Source organism: Physeter macrocephalus, chromosome 7, assembly GCF_002837175.3.
Source record: "Physeter macrocephalus isolate SW-GA chromosome 7, ASM283717v5, whole genome shotgun sequence".
In the NCBI taxonomy this organism is placed as follows: Eukaryota; Metazoa; Chordata; class Mammalia; order Artiodactyla; family Physeteridae; genus Physeter; species Physeter macrocephalus.
The window spans coordinates 96,762,642-96,789,477 of NC_041220.1; the positions used below are offsets into that span (position 1 = coordinate 96,762,642).

The 26,836-nt window shown below is 38.3% G+C and overlaps 2 protein-coding genes across 4 annotated transcripts in view; one reads left to right on the plus strand and one right to left on the minus strand.

The window, feature by feature from the left end:
- The window catches only part of KCNIP4 (potassium voltage-gated channel interacting protein 4), a 1,248,962-nt gene that overhangs the window by 1,218,487 nt on the left and 3,639 nt on the right, over positions 1 to 26,836 (plus strand). For all 3 annotated transcript variants that reach the window (XM_024119502.1, XM_028492099.1, XM_024119504.1), the window contains 3 exons: positions 7,006 to 7,076; positions 24,147 to 24,254; positions 26,433 to 26,537. In XM_024119502.1, the coding sequence (XP_023975270.1) occupies positions 7,006 to 7,076; positions 24,147 to 24,254; positions 26,433 to 26,537 (284 nt within the window). The remainder of the gene's footprint in view (positions 1 to 7,005; positions 7,077 to 24,146; positions 24,255 to 26,432; positions 26,538 to 26,836) is intronic.
- Positions 25,106 to 26,836, minus strand: part of PACRGL (parkin coregulated like) — a 58,092-nt gene continuing 56,361 nt past the window's right edge. The window contains exon 10 of the mRNA XM_024119501.3: positions 25,106 to 25,292. Coding sequence (XP_023975269.1) covers positions 25,186 to 25,292 — 107 coding nt within the window. The 3' untranslated portion in view covers positions 25,106 to 25,185. The remainder of the gene's footprint in view (positions 25,293 to 26,836) is intronic.

A 26,836-nucleotide genomic window follows, 5' to 3' on the forward strand; every position in this document is an offset into this window, starting at 1 on the left:
CGAGGCCACAACAGTGAGAGGCCACAACAGTGAGAGGCCCGCGTACTGCAAAAAAAAAAAAAATATATATATATATAGTATTATAAAAGCACAATGTAGGCACAATTAGACAAGCTGAACAACAGGGAGGAAATTTTAAAAAGTCTATCCAGATAAATTGAGCCTGAGCTGAATAGCCACCTTTCATCACGTATCTAATACGTGTCTGGCCTTGACATGTGTTACCCATCACCTCCCAACAACCCTAGTCGTGGTTCTCCCTTTCTAATAAATGTGGAAACTAAGGTGCCGAGAAATTCATCCATTTCTTTGCCATCATCTTTTCACTTCAATTCCACTTAAAAGATCCACCATCATCTGATGCCAAAATAACTGCTGTAGTCTCTGAACTAAGTCTCCCTGATTCCACCCCTCTTCTCCACTCCCCAGCCATGGTGTATTCTCAACATGAGCCAGAGCAACTCTGGTAAAATGTAAGCCAGGTCGTCTCACTGCTCTGCACAGAATCTTCTATCCCCTCAGAGCATAAGCCAAGGTCACTGTCTCCTGTTCTATCTCTGCCTCGTCCTTCACCGACCCTCCCCTTCACTCACCACATTCCAGACATCCTGGCCTCTTGCCCTTCCTCCAGCACACCAGTCCTGCTGCTGTCTCTGGGCCTTTGTTTTTTTATTTTATTTTTTTATTTTTTATTTTTGGCCGCGCAGCATGTGGGATCTTAGTTCCCCAGCCAGGGATTGAACCCACACACCCTGCAGTGGAAGCCTGGAGTCTTACCACTGGACCACCAGGGAAGTCCTATCTCTGGGCCTTTGAATTCACTCGTTATTCTCTCTGCCTGGAATTCTTTTCTCCCGAATATCCATCTTAATATCTCACCACCTCTGCTTTTATTCAAATGCCACCTTCTCAGTGAGGCCTCCTCTGGCCACCCTGGCTTAAATGACAACCCCTACATATCCCCCATGCCTTTTCTTTATGTTTCTCTTTAGCTCTCAAGAGCATCTAATAATATATATTTTGTTTGTTCGTGTTGTTGCTTACCGTCTCTTTTTCCACTAGAATGTCATCTCCAAGGGAACAGAAGTTTTTGTCTGCTTTGCTCACTGCTGTATCCACAGGTCGTGGAACAGTGAGTGACAAGTAGTTGCTCTAGATACTCACTGCAAAACAGTGTGAATGCATGGATGAACGAATGACATCCACCTCACCATGGGATAATATCTGTAAAAGGCACTTCGAATGTATACATCACTTAAATATTAATTGTTTCATACAAAAATTAGATTCACTTTTGGCTTTGGATATTGAATAGGTTGAATTTGAAATTGAAATTGAAAATTGCAATTTGGGGCATGGATTATCAAAATAGAAAGTTTCACTTAAGATGGACTTTTCAAAGAATTAAATTAGAATTCGGAGAAAACACAGGGTGACCCACTATTACATGAATTTGGATACATCATAGGTGACAACTTCCCCAACCCCATCTCATTAATAACAGCCCACAGACAGGTATTGGTCATAGGGTCTGATGCCAGGATTGTAATGGATCCTTTGTCTGCATTAATAAGGAATTTAGAATATCATTTGTTTAACACATATTTCTAAATTATTAAAAACCATGGAATTTTTTAAACGAATGATGTTTACTATAAACTAAGTGTCCGACAATGTATTGATAGGCATTAATATCAAAGCACTTAGCACAAATGGAAGGTGCAGTGGTTAAGAATCCGCCTGCCAATGCAGTAAGTGTCCGACAATGTATTGATAGGCATTAATATCAAAGCACTTAGCACAAATGGAGGGTGCAGTGGTTAAGAATCCGCCTGCCAATGCAGGCGACACGGGTGCGAGCCCTGGTCCGGGAAGATCCCAAATGCCGTGGAGCAACTAAGCCCGTGCACCACGACTACTGAGCCTGCGCTCTAGAGCCCACGCACCACAACTACCGAGCCCGCGTGCCACAACTACTGAAGCCCAACGCGCCTAGAGCCCATGCTCCGCAACGAGAGAAGACACCACAACGAGAAGCCCGCGCACCACGAGGAAGAGTAGCCCCCGCTCGCCGCAACTAGAGAAAGCCCGCGCGCAGCAGTGAAGATCCAACGCAGCCGAAAATAAATAAATAAATAAATAAATAATTTTTTAAAAAAGCACTTAGCACAAATGGAAGTCTTTTACTTTTTGATTATCTCAAATGAAAGTTATTACGTGCTGCAAATTGGCTACAACTCCACATTAAAAATTTATCCTTATCTGGAAAATAACATTTCAACATTAGAGAACATCTACTTAAGCACAATCCTTTTCAAGGGATTCTTGTTACAAAGTCCAAAGGGATTTGTAGAAAAATCACTTTTGCACTCTTAAAAATTCATTGATTATTCCTGTTAATTGTATGCATAAATCTAAAGGCAGCCAGCATTACTGAAGGAAATGAAATATTTTTAAAAATGATGACTTGCAATTTTAAAAATTAATACCGTGCATGCAAATTGTATCTTGCAGTGCCGCTAGAAAGGGGAAAATGTCCTAAGGAAGAATGTATTCTCCGATGGCAGGCAAATCCATGTTATGGCCGTCCTCACATTTCTGTGGAGTCATTTATTTAGGTTGATGGCCTGAAAGCAACAGATGTCTCTCATTATGAGTCGTAACAATGGTGGGTCCATAAATCACAATGTCTCACAGTTTCCTCCGGGAAGGTTCTTTGTCTTATTGCCAGAACCTTCTGCCATTTGCACTGTGTCAGGCTCTTTAGTTTTCTCTACTTCTTAGCAAGATGGTTTACCAAGCACGACTTGTTTGGAGTTCTGGATGTCAGCACAGCTGGACTGAACCGAATCGTCCTGTTTGTAAGGGATAAAGTATGTCTCCTATAAAACAAGCCAAGAGGAAATGGCTTGTTTGTGTCATTACCTGTATCTTACAGCAATGCTTTTCAGTGCCATGTACAGGGGAAACCTTAGCTTAGAAACTCCTAGCTCACCAGGCATTTTTAAAGCTCATGAAAATTCCAATTTCCTGGGCTACTCCTGCTTCTGTTGCAGGAATTTTGCATTTGCTTTGACTACACGAGGCACCTGATAAACAGCTACTGAAGGAACGAATGAATGAGCTTCAGTCAGAAGAATCTAAGTCAACAAATATTTATTGAACAATCATTGCGTTCAAGGCACTTGAGGCACTTAGATGAGCTCTATGGACATAAAGGTTTAATTTTTTTTTCCAAATAACTCCACCCACTGAGTATCCTTCTCTTGCGCAGACAGTATTTCTAGGAATTTTCAGGGTGATTTAGAGAACATACTAAACAGAGACTACCACTCATGTATGTGAACCTGCCTTACTGTAGTAACATTGCCGTGAATTGTATATTCAAATGCATTAAACTAATTCTGTCCTTTTGCTTGAATTCAGGTGGGAGTAGGGGATTTGTGGTGGGAAGAAAGAAATCAACCAGACTGATTTCAACCACAGACCTGGAACATGATAATCAAGTGTATTTGTTTAAATATTCTGAAATGTATGTGTATCAATGGCCTTTTCAACCAAGGGATTAGTTGGTATCACTGTGCTGTGGACATAATTGGGTTAAAGACACTGGACTAAGTCAAGAGTCCTGAGTTTACAGATAGACTCTGCCCCCACTAAAATGTGTGACTCAAATAGTTTATTTCTCTGGGCCTCAGGTTGTTCCTTCGCCAGATGTGGAACAGAAGAATCCTCATGTTTTCCTTCTGTTCTAACATCCTTTATTTCTAAGAGTTAGTGTTGGAATGTCTTGACTTCATTACCGACTCAACCGTTAACTAACTAGGTGACCATAACTCCGTCCCTAACGTTACCTACACCCACTTCCCGCCTTTGTTAAATGTAGATAAATAGTTAAATGGTATCCAAGATCACTTCCTATCCTAAGACTCCACAAATTTTGTCCCCTAACTGTAAAATTTCAACATTTAATTTTCAGCTTCACAAGTAAAATTACAGGAAACTGAGCAAAGTCATCATATGATACTCAGTAACTGTTTTTGTTATATGGAAGGAATTATGGTCAAAGAAGACTGTCAGCTCACATGAGAAGAGCAGAAACCATTGCCATTTCTTTTGAGCCCTGAACTGTACTGAAATCTAGAATCCAGGATGCCAGTTATTCATCCTTTTAGCAAATATTTACTGAGTATTTAAGAAGAGCACAGTCAGATGAAATCAGACCAAGATGGTTTTGTGGCCAGTTTCCTTTTTCTCTATAGAATCCACCTCTGTGCCCAGTCAGACACTACCAGCGCCTTACCTCCTTCCTCTCACCCCATCAAATCTAGTAGCATCATTGCCCTTGTTTAAAAACTTTCACTGTCTCCAGATATCTACTGAAGAAATCCAAACTCTGTCAGAAACTCAATACCATTCATCATATAATTGTACTGGTTTTCACTGAGCATGAAGTTCCATTAGGTTAGAACTTCAGTCACTTAGATACACAATTGAGAGTTCACAAAAAATAGAAATGTTTTCAGGTGAACTGTATTAATCCGTTAAAAAAATTTGATCACATTTATTTAATAATGAGAGCTAATAATTAGTGAACATTTAATATTTGCCTAGGACTGTTCTAAGAACTTTGGGTATAGTATCTCATTGAATCTCTTTATGATGACTCTCTGAAGTACATATTGTTATCATTTTGTAGCTGAGGAAACTGAGTCACAGAGAGGTTAAACAACACGCCCAAGGTCACATGGTTGATAGTTGGTAGAGCTGAGATTCAAATTCGGGCAATCTGACTCCACTACTGTATTAGCAACCTCTCTCCGCCTGATATATGTAGGTTAGAAAACTGGCTTCACTTCCAGGAAACTTGCCAAGGTACATTTAGAGGAACAAGATGTCCTCTGAACCACATTAGGGCAAACCTTGAGAGTGTGTGTCCCATGTGTCAAGCTTTAAACTAGAACAATCTCATCTGAGAAGGATGGTAATTATTGTATGCCTACATTATCTTGTGTTTTAAGTTTTTAAAAGTTGCTAACATCGTTTGTTCTGAGCCATTATTCATGGCGAGTTCTGCTTGCTAAGGTAAAGGCACTTACTCTTACTGTATAAATAAAGTAACAAGAGACCTGCTTAATGAAGCTCATTTTAAAATATGCAAAATCCCTTATTTTTTCTTCCCTGAAAATAAGTTGAGCATACCATCTGTCAACTCGTTTCTCCATAGGGCACTAAATAGTTCAAGAATTCTATGTAAAAGTACTGTTGAGAGCAAAACAACTTTGTAAATAGAAATAGACTGACAATTCTTGATAATTCTATATGGAACTTCCCAAAAATCTCACTAAATTGATTGTAGTCAAAACCCTGGTTTCATACCCAAAAGGGCTTCTTCCTGTGACCAATAAACACAAGATAGACATCCACTCGACAAACAACAGTTTTACATACTGTTAAGGCCCAATTGTGGTGCCTGTTTGGCTCATTGTAAACAGTATTATTAATTCATACGTTTAAAAATAAGTGGTTCCTCACATATTTAAAGATAAGAGGTGAAAGAAAATGCCACCACCATTTTGAGCACTGAGTATACAATTTACCTTGTGAAATATACAACCTGCAACAGTTAACCATTGGGGTGAAGCATTCAGGTAAAACAATCCATACATAGGCCATGGATGCTTGAGAGCTAGGAGAGAAGTTTGCATGACCCCTGACCTCCCTTATTTGGGGAGAGCCATTCTCTACTCCTGCTTCTATGACTTAGTTTCTTGACAGCCTTCAAAAAGCAATTCATAAAGTAAAAGGTGAACAGAAGTTTTGCTAAATCCCAGTAAAAATAAAGGCTAAAAGTTATAAAATAGAAATAGATGAGGTTTTAAAAAGAAGATAAAAGGCTAGAGCCAATGAGCTAAAAGGTTACAATTTTTTAATATAAAAAAGGTTACAATAAAAGGCTAAAACCCATGAGATGAAACATTTAAAAGAATCATGTAAATTTGATCAAGGGTCAAGCACAGAAGCACTTAAAAATGAAAACTGTGCACTAAGAAAAGAAAACAATAAGAAAAATATATATACTTTAAAAATATAAAGGCAGAAATTTCAGAGATTAGGGAGACAAAGGAGAAAACGGAAGGAAAGAAAAATTAGAGGGAAATAACCTACTTGAAGCAAACTCAGAGGAAGTGTTAGACTTCAGAGAACTTCAGTATCATTAGGCACCATCGTGTGGCACTGGGACAAGAGAGCTGTCCAAAGCTGTCTACCATTGCCCCCAGCCTCTAATCCCATCCAGGACCCAGGCAAAGCAGGAGCTCCCCACTGCTTTCAACTGGGAATCTTTAGGACCACACAATCCACTTTCAACACGGCCTCAGAAACTTCCCAAATCACCCTGGTTTCCACTTCATCAGGCAGCCTTACTAGCTGTGGGCTAACTTAGCTTTTGGGTCAGAAAGACCTAAGTTATATTTCACTCTACTCCTTATGGACTGTGTGACTTTGGGCAAGTTTCTCAACTTCTCTGAGTCCTGATATCCTTATCTGGGTTGTAAAATGATGAACAAACTAATAATAACAACACCAATAGTAGCAATTCATCTGTGCCTCATTATTAGTACTTTTATTATTTTACTTCTTCTAGAGATAGTCCCTGCCAAGCACTACGCGATTTCCAGATGCGTCTTGTTAATCCTCACACCCACTTATGGTAACATTACTCATCCCAGGGTCAGTAACATCACCCAAGACTCCCATGTGTTCAGAGCGTTTCCAGCCAGAAACTTAGAGAGCTTCTGTCACCAATGGCCTCTGTAGGTAACTCACACCTATGAATCTCAAATTACAATCCTCTACGGAGAGAAGGTGGGCAGCTGAGAAGAAAGCACAAGCCAAAGGAGGTAGAGTAAATTTTCCTGGGTAGAAAGAGGCTTGGTACATGCTCTACAAATCCTTTGTAGGATATTGAAATGCTAACTTATTATTTTATTTTCAACATTTCAGACTCTACCACATACGCACATTTTCTGTTCAATGCATTTGATACGGACCACAATGGTGCTGTAAGTTTTGAGGTAAGTCTTAGATTTTTTTTTTTTTTTTTTTAATATGCTTTGACTTTAGACACATTGAAAGGGATTTAGTGCTTCTAAGGTGAAAATTTGAGTTTGGTGATGTAATTTTTTTTTTTTTGCTTTTTGAGCCTTTTATTCCTTTATTATTATTATTATTATTATTAATTATTATTATTGTAATAAGAACACTCAACAAGAGTAGGCATCCTTGCCCTGATCCTAATCCTAGAAGGAAAGGTTTCTATTTTTCTCCATTGAAAGGTTTCTGTTTTTCTCCACTGAGTGTGATGTTAGCTGTGGCCTTTATTATGTAGAGATACTTTCCTTTTATTCCTAGTTGACAGTATATATCATGAACGGGTATTGAACTTGTCAATAGATGCTTTTTCTGCATCTATTGAGATGATAATATGATCTGTATCCTTAATTCTATCAGTGTGGTATATCACATTAATTGATTTTCATATGTTGATTCAGCTTTCCATCCCAGGGATAAATTCTACTTGGTCATGGTGCATGATCTTTTTAATGTGCTGTTGGATTTGGTTTACTAGTGTTTTGTTGAGGATTTTTGCATCTATGTTTATCAGGAATATTGGCCTGTGGTTTTCTTGTGATGTCTTTGTCTGGCTTTGGCACCAGGGTAATGCTGGCCTCATTTGGAAGTATTCCTTCCACATCAATTCTTTGGAAGAGTTTGAAAAGCATTGGGTTAGTGCTTTAAATGTTTGGAAGAATTCACCAGTGAAGACATCTGCTGCTGGGCTTTTCTTTGTTGGGAGGTTTTCGATTACTGAGTCAATCTCCTAGTTATAGGTCTGTTCAGACTTTCTATTTCTTCATGATTCAATCTTGGTTAAGTTGTGTGTATCTAGGAATTTATCCACTTTTTTTTTAGGTTATCCAATCTGTGGGCACAGAATTTTTCATAGTAGTCTCTTATGATTCTTTTTATTTCTGTAACATCAGTTACAATATTTCCTCTTTCAGTTCTGATTTATTTATTTATTTGAGTCTTCTCTCTTTTTTTCTTAGTCCAGGTAAGGGTTTGTCAATTTTGTCTATCTTTTCAAAACACCAACTCTTGGCTTCATTGATTTTTTTTTCTATTGTTTTTCTATTCTCTATTTTATTTATTTCTGCTCTAATTTTTGTTATTTCCTTTTTCTAATTTAAGCTTAGTTTGTGCTTTCTCTGTCCCTTTGAGGGATAAAGTTACATTGCTTATTTGAGATATCTCTCCTTTTTTTAATGTAGGCATCTATTGTTATAAACTTCTCTCTTAGTACTGCCTGATAATTTTTGAGGAGAGGAAAGAAAATCCTAAGAACAGTTACTTTCCCTCATTGTATTGTCAAGAAGCTGCTCTTATCTTTCAAGATAAGTGCAAATGACAACACACATTGAGTTTGCTTTCTAGTACTTTCTATGTGTTTATACAAGAAAAGTGCATTTTCCCAACTGCATGACAGCAAACCCAGAAAGCAAACAATTTAATTAATATTTACTGGCATCCACTGTGGGCCTATTACTGTGGTAGGCCTTGGAAATACAAAGCTGATAAAGTAAAGACCCTGCTCTCGAAGGTCCGTAAGTGAGAGATTGAAGAAAGAAATTAAATATAACAAAGTGCTACATTCACCACACTGACAATTTTATAAGGAAATCCCTTTTCAAATTATGTACTTCAAGTGACTTGTATTTAATTTTGTTCATAAAATACTACATGTAAGCATCAGTAAGATGAAATATGTCCCGAGTAGTCACATAGCTAAATACATTATTTATTTATAATAGAATAATAATAAATAAAATATATTTTATTTATATATACTTATATATTTATTACATTTATTTATATATTATGTATTATTTTGTTTTATTATGTATATTTTATTTATATTACATGGGTAGAATGTGTAAATCATCTATTTGCTTATATTCTGAATGGCTGTGCTTTGTCTCTAGGGAGTAGAATTATTCTCTCTCTTTAATATATGTGTGATATTGTGATTTATAATAAGAAATATATATCCAAAAAATGAAATATATATTTGGTCTTAGTCCCCAGTTTCTGACAAAGAGCTCCTAAAACATTGGGTTTTAAGTGAAGAGAACAACAAAGATGTCTTTTGTTATGTTAATGAGGTGAATTTTGACCCTCAGCTAGAGGTGGGGGCTGGTTGCCAGGAGAACCAACCACTTGATTATAGAGGGTTGGAACTTTCAGTCCCTCCGTCCTGTCCTCCTGAGAGGGGAGAGGAGCTAGAGACTGAGTTTAATCACCAGTGGCCGATGATTTAATTAATCATGCCTCTGTAATGAAGCCTCCTTAAAAACCCAAAAGGACAGTATTCAGAGAGCTTCCCAGTTGGTGAACACCTGGAGATTTAAGGAGAGCCAGGGGCTCTGACAGGGCATGGAAGCTCAAGCCCTTTCCCCATGCCTTGCCCTGTGCACCTCTTCCACTTGGAAGTTCCTGAGATATATCCTCTTATAAAAAACAAGTAATCTAGTAAGTAAATGTTTCTCTGAGTTCTGTGGGCTGCTCTAGCAAAGTCATTGAACCCTAGAAAAGGTTTGTTGGAACCTCCAATCTGTAACCCATTGGTCAGAAGCACAGGTGACAACCTATACTTGCAAGTAGCATCTGAAGTTGGGGGCTGGGAGGGGGCAATGATGTAGTATCTGGCTCTTTCTCCAGGTAGAAAGTATCAGCGTTAAGCTCAGTTATAAGACACACATCTGGTGTTGGAGATAACTTGATGGTGTGAGGAAATCCTCACTCACACACTGGAATTGGGGGCAGAATTGTCACTGTTTATAATGGGAACCAGATAATTTAGAGGGTATGCATTTTTTAGGATTGGGAAGGGTGCAACTTACACATGAGCAGAAATTTCAGTGAGTGCCAGGATAAAGGAAAGCAGATGATGGTGTGGAATCAACAAGGAAGGGCACTGGTGGGGCTGTATCAGGGAAGCCCGCCCATGGACTTGATGAACTAGGTCTGAAGGACAAGCAGGAGATGCTCGAGAGAATAATGGCTCAGGATGGGAAGCAGTGAGAGTAAGGCAGAGGACTGGGAATGGAGAGAAAGCATTTGTAAATCACCTAGAAGGTAGAATACAAAAGAGGAGGGTGACAGGAAAGCTGTGTAAGGAGGTGGAGGACAGATCCTGACACATCTGAGGCAGGATGCTAAGGAGGCTGAATTATCTTGCAGGAGGTGAGGCGCCCTTGGAGAATTTTCAGTGGGGAAGTTAAGGTAAAAGGGCTGTGTTCCTAGAAGCAAGTCCAATTAGCAGCTATTTATCCAAGAGTCCAGACAGGAGCTGATGTCAGCCCGAACTACAGTTGAGGCATTGGAGAGGAGGAGGAGACAAGTTCAAGAGATATTAAAATTAAATTGGTAGGCTTACATTTCAACATTTTGTGGGGTCAGGATGACAAAAGGGAGGTGCAGCCTGCTGAGAGGTCATTCAGTTTGGCCCTGGGGCAGAGTGACCAGGGCAGCAAAGTCCTTCCTCACACATATTAGATGCTCATAGAGATTGAGTGCTACTAAAATGAAGATTCTGGGCCAGGAAACTCAATGTGTCAATCTCACAACTTAACCAAGAAATATCACCGGGAAAATAAGAGGAGAAGCTGGCAGTGGTCAAGGCGAGGGCAGTTGGGTTGACTCCGATGTGGCAGCAGCAGTTAGTGGGGAAGACGTGAGATTGTCATAGGTACCAGTCCCCTGTAATGTTTCTTCCGATTTGGCAGCCTATGATCCATATCGTATTAGTGTCTGCTGCACTTTACCAACAAGATTAATTCCAGCACGGCCTTAGTTTAGCCATAACATAAAAGTCAAACGTTCCAGTTCACCTAATAAAATCTTTCATAGCTAGTTTGAGTAAGGCAAAGACTGCTAGTGATTTCATTACTTGATATTACTTAATGTATCAGAAACGTTCCATCAATTACTTATAGCACATTGTATCCAATTTCACATGTAAATTTAGTCTGGTGTTAATGATATGGAACCATGCATAATGTCGCTATTGTAATATGTAATATTCATCACAGTAATTGTGATGAATGCTGGTTATAATTTGGGAAATTAGTTATAATGGCTATATACTATAAGCATGTTGGTAAAAAAAAATTGTTTTCTTTAAAGACAAACCAATGGTTAGATTAATAAATGTTAAATCAAAATCAAATTTAAAACTAAGTTATTGTAGTGGTTTCTAAATTGATTACCTACCTGAAAAGTCTCTAGAAAACAGAAATGATTAGGCAATGAACATATTTGGGGTAACAATAGCATCTTGCGAGGCACAGCAGAGACCATCCTGATTCTGAGATAAAGGGAGATGGAAGTTTCCTACTTAATTTGCTTAATTCCAAAGGGTAGAGTTGAGTAAGACAGGAGGGGCCCTGGATCCAGATATGACTGGATCTAAAACCCCTTCACCACCAAGTGGCTGTGAGACCCTGGGCTGAGTAGTTCAACCCTCTGGACTTAGTGTTCATCTCTGCGAATCATCAGCAAGCAAAGCTACTTCACAGGGGAAAGGAAGGATGACAAATTGATGTCAGTTAGGGGCTTGGCTGAGTACCCGGCACCAAATATGTCCTCAGTATTTATTAGATGTTAACTACAGTGGTTTCTACAAGGGAGATTTTTCTAATGAAGCCAGTTAAGAATGACATTGGTCATCTTATTACATAGTGATCTTATAACACGGAAAACATTCAAGCACAGGCCAGATGATTGCTCTGTGATGCTGTGAAAGATTGCTCTGCATCTGATTATAAAACAAGCACTTAATGTGTGTCCATCACTGTACTAAGTGTGTAAAAATAACATTAACAATAGTAATAGCTACACACAATAATACCAGCTGACCCTTGTTTAGCACTCATTATGAGTCAGGCATTGGGCTGAATGAATTACATATAGTAACTTGTCATTTTAGCAAATGAGGAAAGAGAGTCACAGAGAAGTTAAGCAACCTGCCCAAAGTCACACAGCTAGAAAGTAGGAGAGCCAGGATTCAAACCCAAGCAGTCTGTCCCAGAATGCATCTCTTAGCAGCTGTGCTATCCTGCCGGTGAGGAATATGTAGGTCCCCAGTCCCTCATCTGAAATCCTTGGAGCCAGCTGAGTTTCATTCAGAGTCTTGCAGATTTTAGAAACGTAATGCTGTGCCTATACTCTATATTATTTAATGTCTCCTGCAGGGTCTGCAGTATGCTATAATCAAGGGTGTAACATTTGTTCAGTAAAACTATGATAAACAATAAATATGGCAGAGAGCGCTACTGATCCAATGTCCATGTGCTCTGCTCTATGATCACACGATTAGGCCGTATTCCCAGCCTCTCCTGCAGCTAGGTGGGACCAGGACTGAGTTTTGACCACTGGGAGATGAGTGGAAGTGACCACATCTCCTTCCTCTGTCTTCCCATCTATGGAGACTGTGAGGTTACATATTTCAGTTTGCCTTCCAGCAAAGTAGGAGGAGGCTGGATCTCTGAATGACTGCATGGAACAGAAGCCCATCCCCACTCGTATTTCACTGTATGTGAGTGGTAAATAAGCTTATACCGTGTCAAGCTACTATGATCTGGAAGTATTAAAATAGCTTTTAATGTCTTCTGATTAATGTGATCGATGGAGAGATAATGGATAGTAGATGATAAAGGATAGAGATGATAGATGATAGATAGATAGATAGATAGATAGATAGATGATAGATAGATATTAGAATACTTTCATGCCATTTCAGTTCAGGTTTTGGCATCAGATGAGTTTTGGCACCAAAATTCACCACCTCCCCTGTCTTCCTGGTAAAGGTTTTTCTTTTTCAGTTTACAAAAGAATTTTTGGATGGGGGTGGTAAGTTGCAGATAAAAAATAAAGGACCTGTATTACTTGCCACATGTTAGAGATGAGGAATTACAAACTTAGGTTAAGTGACTTGTCCAAAGTCATATAGTTAGTAAATGGCAGAACCAGGATTGAACCCCAGCTCTACCTAAGTCTCTAAAACCTATTGGTTTTAACCAGGGGTCATCAAACTTTTCTGTAAAGGACCAAACTGTAAATATTTTTGGCTTTGCAGGCCATATAGTCTTCATTCTACCAACTCAGTTCTGCTGTTGTAGACAAAAGCAACCGCAGACAAATCCGAAATAAGTGACCATGGCTGTGTTTCAATGAAGCTTTATTAACAAAAACACATGGTGGGCCGTATTTGAGCCCTGGACCATACATAGTTTTCCAACCCCCACTCTTAACCCTCACAATAGATTGCCTCCTGCAGAGGGAGATACTGAGGCACTATGTTTGCTGGAAGACATCTGAGATGGTCTTCTATGATTTGATTACTGAGTATTATCACCAATGTTTACAATTACCACTCAGTAATTCATCCCACGCACTGATTACTAAATGACCCAATGTTGCCTGCAAAAGCAACCCTGAACTTCTACCACCATTTCAACAATTACCTTTTCTAGAATATTACCACCATCAGAGCAGTGCACTCCTCTGAGCACATCCGTATTGGCAAGTTTACTTGAACTGTTGAGTCTGAAAATGTATTTTTCCTTTGGAACAATTCTGGAATAGCTATCCCTGCTTAAACTGATGATTGACAGCAGGACTGCCGCAGTCCAGAGCTTCAAGAAAACACCATTCACTGACAATTCAATTATGACAGAATGAAATGTGAGTGGTACCCCCGGAGGCATTATAAACCCAAAATAATCCCTTTGTCATTCACAGTGATGAGAAAAAATGTTTTTTTTCTCCCCAAATATCAATTATGGTTACAGGAAAACTTTCCTTCTAGGATGAGTCATTTTTGTCAAGTTAAATAGCTATTTTCTTTTGAGATGTCAGGCATCAAGGGGAATTATTTAGGCAATGTTACCAATAGGTATAGAATTCCATTTTATTAGATTTATTAAATCATTAAGTTTTATTATTATATCTCTCAACACACACACACACACACACACACTCACACATCCTGTCCACATAATTCTCCTCTTCTTTTCTTGTGCCTAGTCCAGGAGCTTTGCTCTTTGGCGAAGTAAAGGGAAAGGTAGCTGAGATGTCCTTCCATTTCGTTCCTTCATTTAACAAATATTTTTTGGACTTCCCTGGCGGGCCAGTGGTTAAGATAACGCGCTTCCACTGCAAGGGTGCGGTTTCAATCCCTGGTCTGGGGACTAAGATCCCATATGCTGCATGGGGTGGCAAAAAAATAAATTAAAAAAAATAAAATATATATATATATATATATATATATATTCAAGATGCTGGGGATACAACAGTGAACAAAAGACACAAATTTTTTTACTTATGGAGCTGACATTCCCCCATTTTCATGACTAATTTTTGTAGAATCCAACAATTCTTGCCATAAAGGTTCTTTAACCTGGGCCTCACCCATGCATTTCCATTGATTCCCAAGGATTGTGGCCATGCTGCATGTGTCCTAGTTTTTGTCACCCTTGTCACCCTGTCCTTCTGGCCTGCTCCGTCCTTATAGTCTTGCTATGGGGTGTCCAGCTCCTCCAGCCATGGCTGCCCTTGCCCACATTCCCGTGGCCCCCAAGGGCAAGTTCTTTGAATCCCTCTTATCATACACGCAAATGTTTAATGAAAGTTGGGGTAGCAGAAGATTATTACAAGAGAGACAAGAGAAAAAGCATCCAATAAACATCTCTATCTGCTTCAACACTCTGAAGGTCAGGTCCCTCTTCTTTTAAATCATCTTTTAAATAAACTTTTTATTTTAGACCAGTTTTACATTTACAGAAAAACTGCAAAAATAGTACAGAGAGTTACCATACACCTCGCACCCAGCTTCCTGTTATTCACATCATGCATTAATATGGTAAACTTGTTATAATTAATGAACTAATGTTGATACACTATTATTAACTAATGTCCATGCTTTATTCTGATTTTCTTAGTTTTTACCGAAAGCCTTTCTTCTGTTCCAGAATTCTATTAGGAATCTTACATTACATTCACTCACCATGTCTCCCTAAGCTCCTTTTGGCTGTGACAGTTTCTCAAATTGTCCTTGTTTTGATAACCTTGACAGTTTTGAGGAGTTTTGGTCAGGTGTTTTGCAGAATGTCCCTCAGTTGGGATTTGTTTGATGTTTTTTCTCATGATTGGAATAGGGATAAGTGTTTTGAGGAGGAAGACCACAGAGGTAAGGTGCTTTTTTTTATTACGTAACAAGAGTCCATAGTATCAACATGATTTATGACCGTTTGATGTAAACCTTGATCACCTGGTTGAAGTAGTGCTGGTAATTTCTTTACTGTAAAGTTACTCTTTTATCCCTTTCCAAACCATACTCGTTGGAAGCAAGTTATGCACAGATCACACTTACAGATTGGGAGTTATGCTCCATTCCCTTAAGGGTAGAGTACATATATAGTTTATTTGGAATTCTCTTCCAAAGAAGAGAAGGATTTGTCTCTTCTCCTCCATTTATGAATGTATTCCACCAGTGATTCATATCGGTGTGGACTAATGGACATATATTTTATACTTGAGTTATAGTTCAATATCTTATCTTTTTGCTTAAATTGTTCCAGCTGGGCCACTGGAAGCTCTTTCAGTTGGCTTCAACATGGCCCCATCATTGTGGTTGTTTATTTTTTTGTTTTGTTTTGTTTCTTTCTTTGCTCATTCCTTACTTTTGGGCACTACAAGATGCTCCAGCCTCATCTTCTATTTTTTCTGACCCGGTCCTAGAATTTTTCAGTCTCCTCTTTTAACACTCCCATCTCCAAGGAGGTGCCAGAAATCTCTTCTCATCTGAAAGAGCACATGCTTGTGAGTCAGATGGCTCAATCCCAAATCTACCACTTCTAGCTGGGATACCTGAGGCAGGTTCCTCAATCTCTCTGTGCTTGAATTTCCTCAATGTAAAATGGAAATAAGGATAGCTACCTCACAAGCTTGTTGTCAGATTAAATGATGAATCTAAAGAGTTTAGAAAATGGTCTGGCACAATTAATATGCTCAGTAATGTTAGTGATCCTGTATAACATCTGGTCAGTCTCAGAGAACTGATATCAATTTCTCTCTGTCTCTGTCTCTCTCTCTCTTGCTCACTCTCTTTTCTTCTGTTTCCTGGGCATCTAACTGTTGGGATTCTTCTTCAGCTGATCTTATCTTCTTATCCTGTTCCTAGTCATACATGTATTCACATACTGACTCACTTTCCCTTTTGAAAAGCTAAGGCCATTTTCTAATTCATTTATGCACGTCATTTCATGGCAAGAATTATGAATTCCTTGTACCTCCAGATGTTCTACAAATGTTATTAGTAAAATTGCAATCACTGTGAGTCACTGTTTCATATCACCCTACAATTATGTCCTATAATACCAAGAAAAAAGAGATGTAGCATTTGTTCATATCATACTTTTCTGTGTAACCACAGCCCATTGCTTCAGTTCTAGACAAAATGAGAGCCTGGGCTTTGAGTCAGAGTTCTGGGTTCAGTTTCCAGCTCTAATTCTCATTGGCTGCATCCCTTGCCTCAGTCACGTATTTTCTCTGAGCCTCCATCTTTAATATAAGGACGACAATACCTACTCGCTATGGTTGTGTGAGGCTGACATAAAGTAATGCATAGAAATTGCCTAATACCAAGCCCCACACACTTATCGATAAACTGTCCTCATTACTACTAATAAATTTCAGTGTTCCCAGAGCTCTTTAACCCAGGAATTCCACATCTTTCCTTAGGAAATAAGTCAGAATGATGGGAAATAGTTGGAGAAAAATATTTACTATAGTGTCATGTACAATAAAGAAAAATTTAAATTAATACACATATATACCAATAAGAAAGAATGGTTAAATAAATTACAATATATTCATAAGACAAAGCAGTGTTTCACACTCAAGATTGCAATGATTAGCAGGTGGTAAAATTGATTTAGACATTAATGACAAGAGTACTAAAAAATTAATAGAAGAGAAATGGAAATAGACTAACAACTTTAGTTTCTGGTGTATGATTTTGTGTGTGTGTGTGTGTGTGTATGTGTGTGTGCTTGCTTAAGTACTAGGCTGTCATTTAAATTGTAATTCTTATTGTGGTTTGGGGTCCAAAGTGTCCAAAATTCATTGTGCTAGTATTATTAGATTAGACCATATGAAACTATCATATGAAATTCTTGGCAAATATGATAAAAAAATATGGGCAATTTCATACGGTTAAACCTACTTTGTAGTTATTTTAATGATGTCACAGTGAATTGTCAGTGATATTGGAAAATGCTTGTAATTTAAGTGAAATAAACAGAATTTTATATATAATATATGGCTTGTACTTAAAGTATATGCCAAAGTATGCATTAAAAAAGAGTGGGGGGGCTTCCCTGGTGGCGCAGTGGTTGAGAATCCGCCTGCCGATGCAGGCGACACGGGTTCGTGCCCCGGTCCGGGAAGATCCCACATGCCGCGGAGCGGCTGGGCCCATGAGCCATGGCCACTGAGCCTGCGCTCCGCAATGGGAGAGGCCACAACAGTGAGAGGCCTGCATACCGGAAAAAAAAAAAAAAAAAAAAAGAGTGGGAATATTCAATGTGAACAGGTGATAGGATTATGTGTGACTGCAATTTTCTTCTATAGTTTTCTGTATTTTTTACATAAATCAAGCATGATATTCACATATACATTTATTATATATTTGTGATTTTTGTTTAAAACTTAATTTTTTTTTAAACTTATTTAATTTTTAATGGCCTTCAGTGAGATCAAACCACTTTCCTCTAACTTAATGTGGCTGTTTTCATCTTTTAAGATATTAAATTACCTAACTAGAATTGTATATCAATCAAGGTAAGTATTTTATCCCTGTCACCTGATAAAATTAGGCTACAAATCTTGGGAAATATACGTTTTTATTTTTTAGACATGTTGATATCTTTTATTAGTTCCAAACAAATGCAAACTTTAGGTAGTACCTGAAATTGTATCCTTCAACCACTATGGAAGTTTAACTCCAGTCAAGAGAGGCCATATCAGAGAAAATAAACAACTTTAAAAATTTTCCTAAAAATGTAAAAGCAAGCATAAAGTAAGAAATATACTAAACACATGTATGACTTTCCAGGCCTTACCTGGGTCCAGTCATGTATACCATCTAGATGGTCTCAATAACACATGCTCTCTCAAGGCTGGGTCTTTGATGCAGCTCCTAGTGTGGGAACAGTGGGCAGAATGTATGTAACCAGCACTAAGACACCAATTAAAGGTTTGGTCAATAAATAGAGCTAACTAAAGAACAAGACTAGGTTATTATAGGGTCATATCTCTATGCCTTTTTCCTTCTATTGCCTTTAGCATAAGACATTAGAAACCAGAATTCAGTACCAGCATAAGACATTAGAAACCAGAATTCAGTACCAATCCCCATCTATCAGTTTTGTACATTAGGGAACAGATGTAACCTTTCACAGACAAAAGTAAGGTGATTTTGAAAAGTACTATTGAGAGTTGTTTGGGTTTTTTTTAGCCTTGTAACTCCTGCTTGACAGATTTCAATTACCATTCAGAAAAGCATGGAGCAAGAACAGTACAAGATACCTTGAGTCTTTCATTTTCCTTTTGCACAAATAGTTATTTCCTGTTCTGAAATCACTGTTTATTGATATCATCCTGCAAATGGTATATTAAAAGAGAGAGGGGTGTTCAAGGTTCATAGCTATCTTTGAATGTATGCAGTTTCAGGATACATAGTATTTAAGAGAAAGGTGGGAATTAGATGTCAGCTTGTGAATCAGGGTACTTTGGTTCACAAATAGAAAATCATACACTAACAAAAACAATATAACTGTATTGGCTTATAAGAATAAGAAGTCCAGAGGTAGGTCTGGCTGCAACCTAAGGGTGGGCTCCCTCGTGGTTACAAGAAGATGCCAGAAGCTCCTGAGCTCCAGGCTTGATTTTTCCCCAGGCAGGAAAGAAAAAGCATCTCTGTCATACCCCTTCCTAGCAGAAGTCCTGAAAATCACTCACGTAGACTGGGTTCAGTGGCAGGCCAACGACAGATCCAATTGCCTTGACCAAAGGAATAAAATGTGCTTCCTGATTTTCCCCAGAGCATGGCTCCATCACTAGAGCCACAGATGGAGTGTGCTTCCACAGAATTGGATGGAGCACCAAATGGAAATAGGGGCCAACTAGAGAGGCAAACAACAAAAGTCCACACATGATTTTAAATCTCTCATTGTTGCTCTGGCCTATTCTGCTTGGTGATGGGGCCAATGCCAGTGATGATTCTTGCAGGCCAGTGGTTCTCGAAGTGTGATCCCTGGACCAGCAGTATCAGCATCTCCTTGGAATTTATTAGAAATGTAAATTCTTGGGCCACACCCCAGACCTAATGAATCAGAAACTCTGGGGTGGGACCCAGCAAGCTGTTTTAACAAGCCCTCCAGGTGATTCTGCAGCAATCTACATTTTGAAAACCAATGCTCTAAGCATATCTTCATGGATGTTGTGTCCAGCCTCTCTTTTCAGCTAAAGGCATATACCTATTACTTTGTAATTTGAAGTGACAGGTAAGGATTATATTGATAACCATCCACCTCATCTGGCTTTTCAAAATTGTCCAGCAATCTTTCTCTGGTAAGCCTACCTTCCCATGCTCTGCAGTGACTATTTTATACCTTCCAAAAAAGCCAAAGCTTATACAGTTTGCAAGTTGTATACTACACAACTCCAAGGAGGGTCATTACCTCTTAATTACAGTATATTATATACTACAGGTTTAAATATATTACAATAATTTTCCAGCAGATGGCAGAAAAATATTTTGAGGGAGCGCAGCTTCCTGTAATTTGCACAAGTCACCTTATTGTCCAGGAGCAGAGCTGCCTCCTTCTCTCTCCTCCGACCTTCAGTTCTTATCCTTTCCACCATGTCCTTCACTCCCAAGATCTCAGATGAGGACTTGTTCATCTTCCCAACTCTTCTCAGCTGTGGGCATCTGCATGGTGTTCTCCTTCTTCCTTCTGTATTAGCTGAGGAAATGTGCCTCCTCCCTTCCCAGGGCAGACCATCTCCATATCTCCCACCATCGCAGGAGTAGTCCATTTCTCTCTCCCTCTGTCTCTCTCTCTCTCTCACACACACACACACCTTTAGTATTTTCCTCTTCTTAGATTCGTCCCTTCAGTGTTCAAAGTGCTCATCTTCAAAACTCTCTTCTGTGATCCTGTCCCCCTCTTCAGATATAGCCCTGTCCCTCTGTCTTCACATGCAGCCATGGTTGGTGAATTTTCTAACAGTCTCTATCACTCTTTGCTCCCTCCCTTCCACTGAAACTTCTCACTTTAGTCACTGGTGACCTCCATGTTGCTGACTCAGTAAGCTCTTTTCATTCCCCAGCAGATTGGTATCAAGATGAACCATCCTTTCCCAGTGAAATGCTTTCTTCTCTTGACCTCTCTTACCTCCTGAGAAACTTATTTTCAAGATTTGTTGCCTGCATCTCTTCTTTTATCTGCCTACTAAGGAATTCTTGTGGCCTCCTTTATAACAGCAACAGAAGGATTAAAATACCTAGAAATAAATATGACTAAGAAATGTGAAAGAAAACTTGGAAAAAACAAAAGGGCTTAAAATGTATTAGAGTTTTGTGTGCTGAATAAAGACCCACCAAAAATGTCCACATCTTAATGTCCGGACATAGGATGTGTTACCTTTCATGGTAAAGGAGGTTTTTTGCAGGTGTGATTAAGGATCTTGAGATGGGGAGATCATCTTGGATTATCTGGATGGGCCCAATGTAATCCCAAGGGTCCCTGTAAGAGGGAGGCAGGAAGATCAGGGTAGCAAAGAGGAGATACTACAACAGGAGGTTGGAGTACTGTGTTTTGAAGATGGAGGAAAGGGCCACAAGCCAATCAATGCAAGTGGCCTCTAGAAGCTGAAAAAAAGCAAGAGAACAAATTCTATCCCTAGATCCACTGGAGAGACTGCAGCTCTGCCTCCAACTTCATTTCAGCCCAGTAAAACCCATTTCAGACTTCTGATTTCCAGATCTGGAGGATAATAAACAAGTATTATTTTAATCCTACAAATCTGTGGTAATTTGTTACAGCAGCAAGAGGAAACTAATATACTCAATGACAAAAATGACCTGGACAAGGGAAAGGTTTCTTATTGTCTTGAATAGGAAGACTCATCAACATGTAGTTGTCAGTTCTGCCCAAGGTGATCTGTAAATTTACCTCCGGCTCAATAAACATCCCAATAGGGGTCAGGTGGAATATTTAAATAAGGAAAAATGGAAAGAAAATAGCTGAAAAAGAAGGATTAAGAGGAAATAGCCCTTACAGCTATTAAAATTACTAAAATGTTTTAATAATTAAAACAATGTAGTAGAGGTGCTTAGATAAACAGATATACTATGAAATAAAATATAAGTTCCAGAAATATAAATACATAAAAGAATTAAGGATATGATAAATCTTGCATCTCAAATCAGTGGATAACAAATAATATTGTGAAACCAGACAGCTATCTAAAAACATTGGGTAACTTCCAAATGGAATAAAGATTTAAATGTAAAAAAGTAAACCTTAAAAGTACTAAAACAAAAACATGGGAGTATCCTTTTATAACTTCAGAATGAGAGAGGTCTTTTCAATATGACAGAAACCAAAAAATATAAAGTAAAAGGCTGACAAAATCTAGAAAATAGAAATAAAAAGATGCCTACTTTACAAAAATCAACATAATAAAAATGGAAAGAAATGATAAACTGGGAAACAATACTTGAAGATATATCCCAGACAAGGGCTAATTTCACTAATGTGTGAAGAGTTTCTATAAATCAAGATATTTGGAAAAAATGCTCAAATTTATTCATAATAAATACAAATTTTAAGTAATCTGAGAAAGAAATATTAACCTTTAAGATTGAAAAAGATAAAAGAATTGATAGCATATAGTATTGACAAGCTATACTATTCTCATATACAGATTGTGAGAGGGAAATTTGGGGGGAAATTTGAAAATAACTATAAAATTTACCAATGTTCAAATCCTTTGACCCAGCAATTCCACTTCTAGGAACTCATCCTACAGATATACTTGTTCAAAATGTAAGTTATGTATGTATAAGGTCACTCTTTGTGGCTTTGTTTTTAACAAGATTGGAAATCTTTAAATATTCATCAATGGGAGATTGGTTAAATAAACTATGATACATTCATACATATGCAACAGTGAAAAAGACTGGAATTATTTCCAAGATTTATTGCTAAGTTAAAAATAAAGTACAGAACAGCCTGTTAGACTATCATTTGTGTAAATAATATGCCTTACACTTGTATATGCACAAAAATTCTTTGGAAATGAATACAAGAAGCTACTAATGCCAGTTGTCTAGGGGAAAGAAATAGGGTGACTAGGGTCCAAGAATGGGAGGAATACTTTTCATCAGTAATCTTATATATTAAAAAATTTTGAACTACATGAATGTCACCCATTTAAAAAAAAAAAAAGCTTTTAAAGAAATTAAGACAGGAAAACAATTACAAAATGTTGGAATGTAAAAATGTAGAGAGAATACAAATTCACCCAGAGGCCACTTCTGCATTTCCCTTTGTTACAGGGAAGAACAAAATCTGACTACATGTAGGATCTGTTTCTTTTACTTTAGCCTTTGCTTCTCCCGTTGCTTTTGTTCACTAAAAGGATACTGTCTATACATAATGGCCTGCCTCGGGGAACACTGCCCCTCTGCCTGAAGTGCCTTTGTTCAGGGAAGCATCCTGACCCCGTCCACCTGTGAATGGCTGCAAGAAAGAAGAAATTAACACATCCCCACCCGGAGGCTGGCCATTCCAGGAGATATTTGCAAGACTTATGGCCTTTTTACTTTACTTCCTCACCTCCTCCCCCTCTCTGTTCTGTAAAAGAAACTGGCCTCCGGACCCTGATAAGATTGTCTTTCTGAGACACTAGTCTGCCATCTTCTCGGTCTGCTGGCTTTCCGAATAAAGTCATATTGCCTTGCCTCAACACCTTGTCTCCAGATTTACTGGCCTGTCCTGCGGGGAGCAGAGAAAGCTTGGACTTGGTAACAGCTTCTGCTCTTTCATTCCTACCTAAGAACAGATAGTCAGTTCTATGTGAGATCAGAATTCACCATATTGTAATGTTAACCCTGCCTACAGAACAATAAATATATATGAATTTGATCAAGTTAATCTGGTTTGTCTGCGGTTCAGTCATATCAGCCTAACAGTGATACTGACTGAGGTTTCCATTTACTTGGACAAACACATAGCCGATGCCCTTGCCAGACACTGTTATAAACAGCTTAACTCTTTTAATCCTCATAAAAAATTTAAGAAGTAGATACTAACATCTCCCTTCTACAGATATGAAAATAGAGGCAAAAGAATGGTAAGTTGTCTGAGGACAGAGCTATCAGATGAAACAGCTGGAATTTGAATTCAGGCAGCCTGGCTTTCAGCTCCATTCTCTTAACTTCTGCCCCCATGCATGTTATAACTTGATTTCTAAATAAAGGCTTCAATTGGCCTATATCTTAAGGACAGCCCATATTTCTTGTTAGCAGATCTTGTTCATGGGAAGTGTGTTATGTATGTGCTTGTATTTTTAAAGTTACAATGTTATTAGATTATTTTCAGTAAAAGAATTGTGTGCACTTGTAGTGGAAAGTAATACCACTTATACACATGCGTCTTGTTGTTTGGGTGTCTGTTCTGCCACAATTTCCAGTCCCACAGTTGATTTAAGTCACGGTTTCCAATTAGAAAGTAAGAATATTAAACCTAAGGAGTGGTTTATGCCCACAAAAAATCTCTGGAAAAAAAGATAATCAGGAACACATGGACCATTTTGCTAAATAAATGGTTCAAAATCCAGAGGGTTGTAACCCTTGCTTCCATCATTTGACAGAGAATTTTATTAGAGTTTGTGTTTTACTTTTCTTTTTTAGAAATGTCATATCAAATTGTATTTGTATTTTTTTTTTTTAGGATTTCATCAAGGGTCTTTCCATTTTGCTCCGGGGGACAGTACAAGAAAAACTCAACTGGGCATTTAATTTGTATGACATAAATAAAGATGGCTACATCACTAAAGAAGTAAGAAATGCCTCACCAACACAGCTAGCCTTCAGACCATTTTCATTTTTTCACTTCAAAATGTTAAACAATCGCAATTATTATTTTAGAATCACTTTTTCAGGAAGTCTAAAATATTTTCTGTAGTGCTGGGGAAATAGTCTGATGAAAAATTTGGAATGCTAGAAATAGTTTATGGTTAATCTGCAAAGTAAATATAAAACATAGAAGGATTACATCCTGACTTCCTAATAGCATTTTAATGAATGCTGTACATGGAATAAAGATAGTAGTTGGAATAAAGTAGAAAGAAAATATATCCACACGTTAGACTATTTGGCCTGTAACCTTTTTTCCATCATATAACGCAGTCCATATGGAAACAGATGCAATTTTAAAAATTTATTTATTTATTTATGGCTGTGTTGGGTCTTCGTTTCTGTGCGAGGGCTTTCTCTAGTTGTGGCAAGCGGGGGCCACTCTTCATTGCAGTGCGCGGGCCTCCCACTATCGCGGCCTCTCTTGTTGCAGAGCACAGGCTCCAGATGCGCAGGCTCAGTAATTGTGGCTCACGGGCCCAGTTGCTCCGCGGCATGTGGGATCTTCCCAGACCAGGGCTCGAACCTGTGTCCCCTGCATTGGCAGGCAGATTCTCAACTACTGCGCCACCAGGGAAGCCCCAGATGCAATTTTAAAATCGTGTGGATTATGTAGTGACCTGTACTGTGTGGGAAATGACCTGATGTGATAGTGGAGCCCCAAATAAACTCCCAGGTGGGCTATCTAAAAAAGAAGCCTCACAGACCAAATTCAGATGCTCATATCAAGTGGTTTAATAAATTAATTTAAAACACAGCAAGAAGCAAGCGGGGAGGGATGGGGTAAGATAACAAATTTAGGATGGCGTGGAGGTAGGGTTGAAAGACCACATTACCTGAAGCCTGGATGTGGTTCAATGTCCATATGTCCTCTTTCTCTCACTAGCTTTCCCCCGAGTTGAGTTTTGAGCATTGGGCTCCTCAAATTGAAGGTATCTTGGGCCAGTGACATCAGCTTGCTCTATTGAAGACACAGGGACAAGTTCACCTGACCACAGTTACAGTGTGACAATCAACCTGATCAGTGGCCATGGGTTTTATTTGTTGAGCAGAGGACACATGGGGCCAGATGGGTCTCACAAATGGGTGGCTGAATTAAGACCTCATGAGTATTAAGTACTCAGGTATATCAAGCATATCTCCTGGATACTTAGTGTCTCTTGTATATTTAGTACACAATAAACATTTAGTACTCAGGTGCCTCCAGGATAGTAGGTGTCTCTTGATCCCTTTCTATCCCTTTCTATGTTTAACATAAACATGCTATTCTTACCATTTATACCCAACACATCTCATGAATTCTATGTCAAACAAACTTCTATGCTCAAAACATCTTAAAGGGCTTCATGTAAAATTTACAAACTACAAACTGCTTTATCATTTAAAATGGAATTGAATACTCTCAGAAGTAAATATATATTACATCCATATTATCGACTTAATCCATACTCTTCTGTGGAAACTTTGATATGAAGAAAACAAGTGTAAACAATAAATCTGAATGTCTAGGCTAACTAGATATTATTTTCACTAAGATTGAAAATTACAAATCAAAAACTAGATTTTAATTTAAAAAATTAAAATTCTGAAGTGTTTCCAGGGTCATATTTTGACTAATCTACATGTGTGACTTTAGTTAAAGCCATAGTAGGAAAAACACAATGAAACCCCTAATGAGCTTTGAGACTTATCAGTCAGTTTTAGTATAATTCTCATGATGTGGAGTTTATTTTATTCTCAATAAACAGAAATTGATAATCAACATATAAAATATATAATAACTCAATAAAGCAAGGATAGCCAATGTGAAGTCTACAGAAGTCCAAACATTAAACCAGAATGTTTCTTTCCTGATCATGTTAGATACATGGGAATTTCATTCATTTTGAAACCAAGATCCGACTTGATTCTTACATTCTGATTCTGCTGCTTTTAAGGCATAAGGCCATTGGCTTTTCCTCTGGGACAACCAAGACATTTAATGAAGAAACAAAGAAAAATAAAAAATTTGAAATTGAGTAGGAATAATCTGTCAAAGCTTCTCGGAGTGGTTTATTTTCACATTGCATGCGGCTTCATGTGACTGCCTTTTCCTTTTTAGGAAATGCTTGATATAATGAAAGCGATATACGATATGATGGGTAAATGCACATATCCTGTCCTCAAAGAAGATGCTCCCAGACAACACGTTGAAACATTTTTCCAGGTAGGAATGCAATAGAAGTCAGAGAGGAAGTGAAATTAAGAGCAAATTTCCTGATGTTTGCAAAGCATCATGATGATTCAAAAGAATGTAAAGGAAAATAATTTTTACTGAGAGAGACAAAACTATGGAATATTTACCATCATACTAATTTAGTAATTTTGGTTTTGAATTTATCATAATATTGATAACTCCACTTATTGAACACTCACCATATCCTGGATAGAACACCAAGCAATTGCCATGTCTCATATGTTTTGGGGTGTTTGTTTTCATTCATTTCTCACAAGCCCCTATGAGGT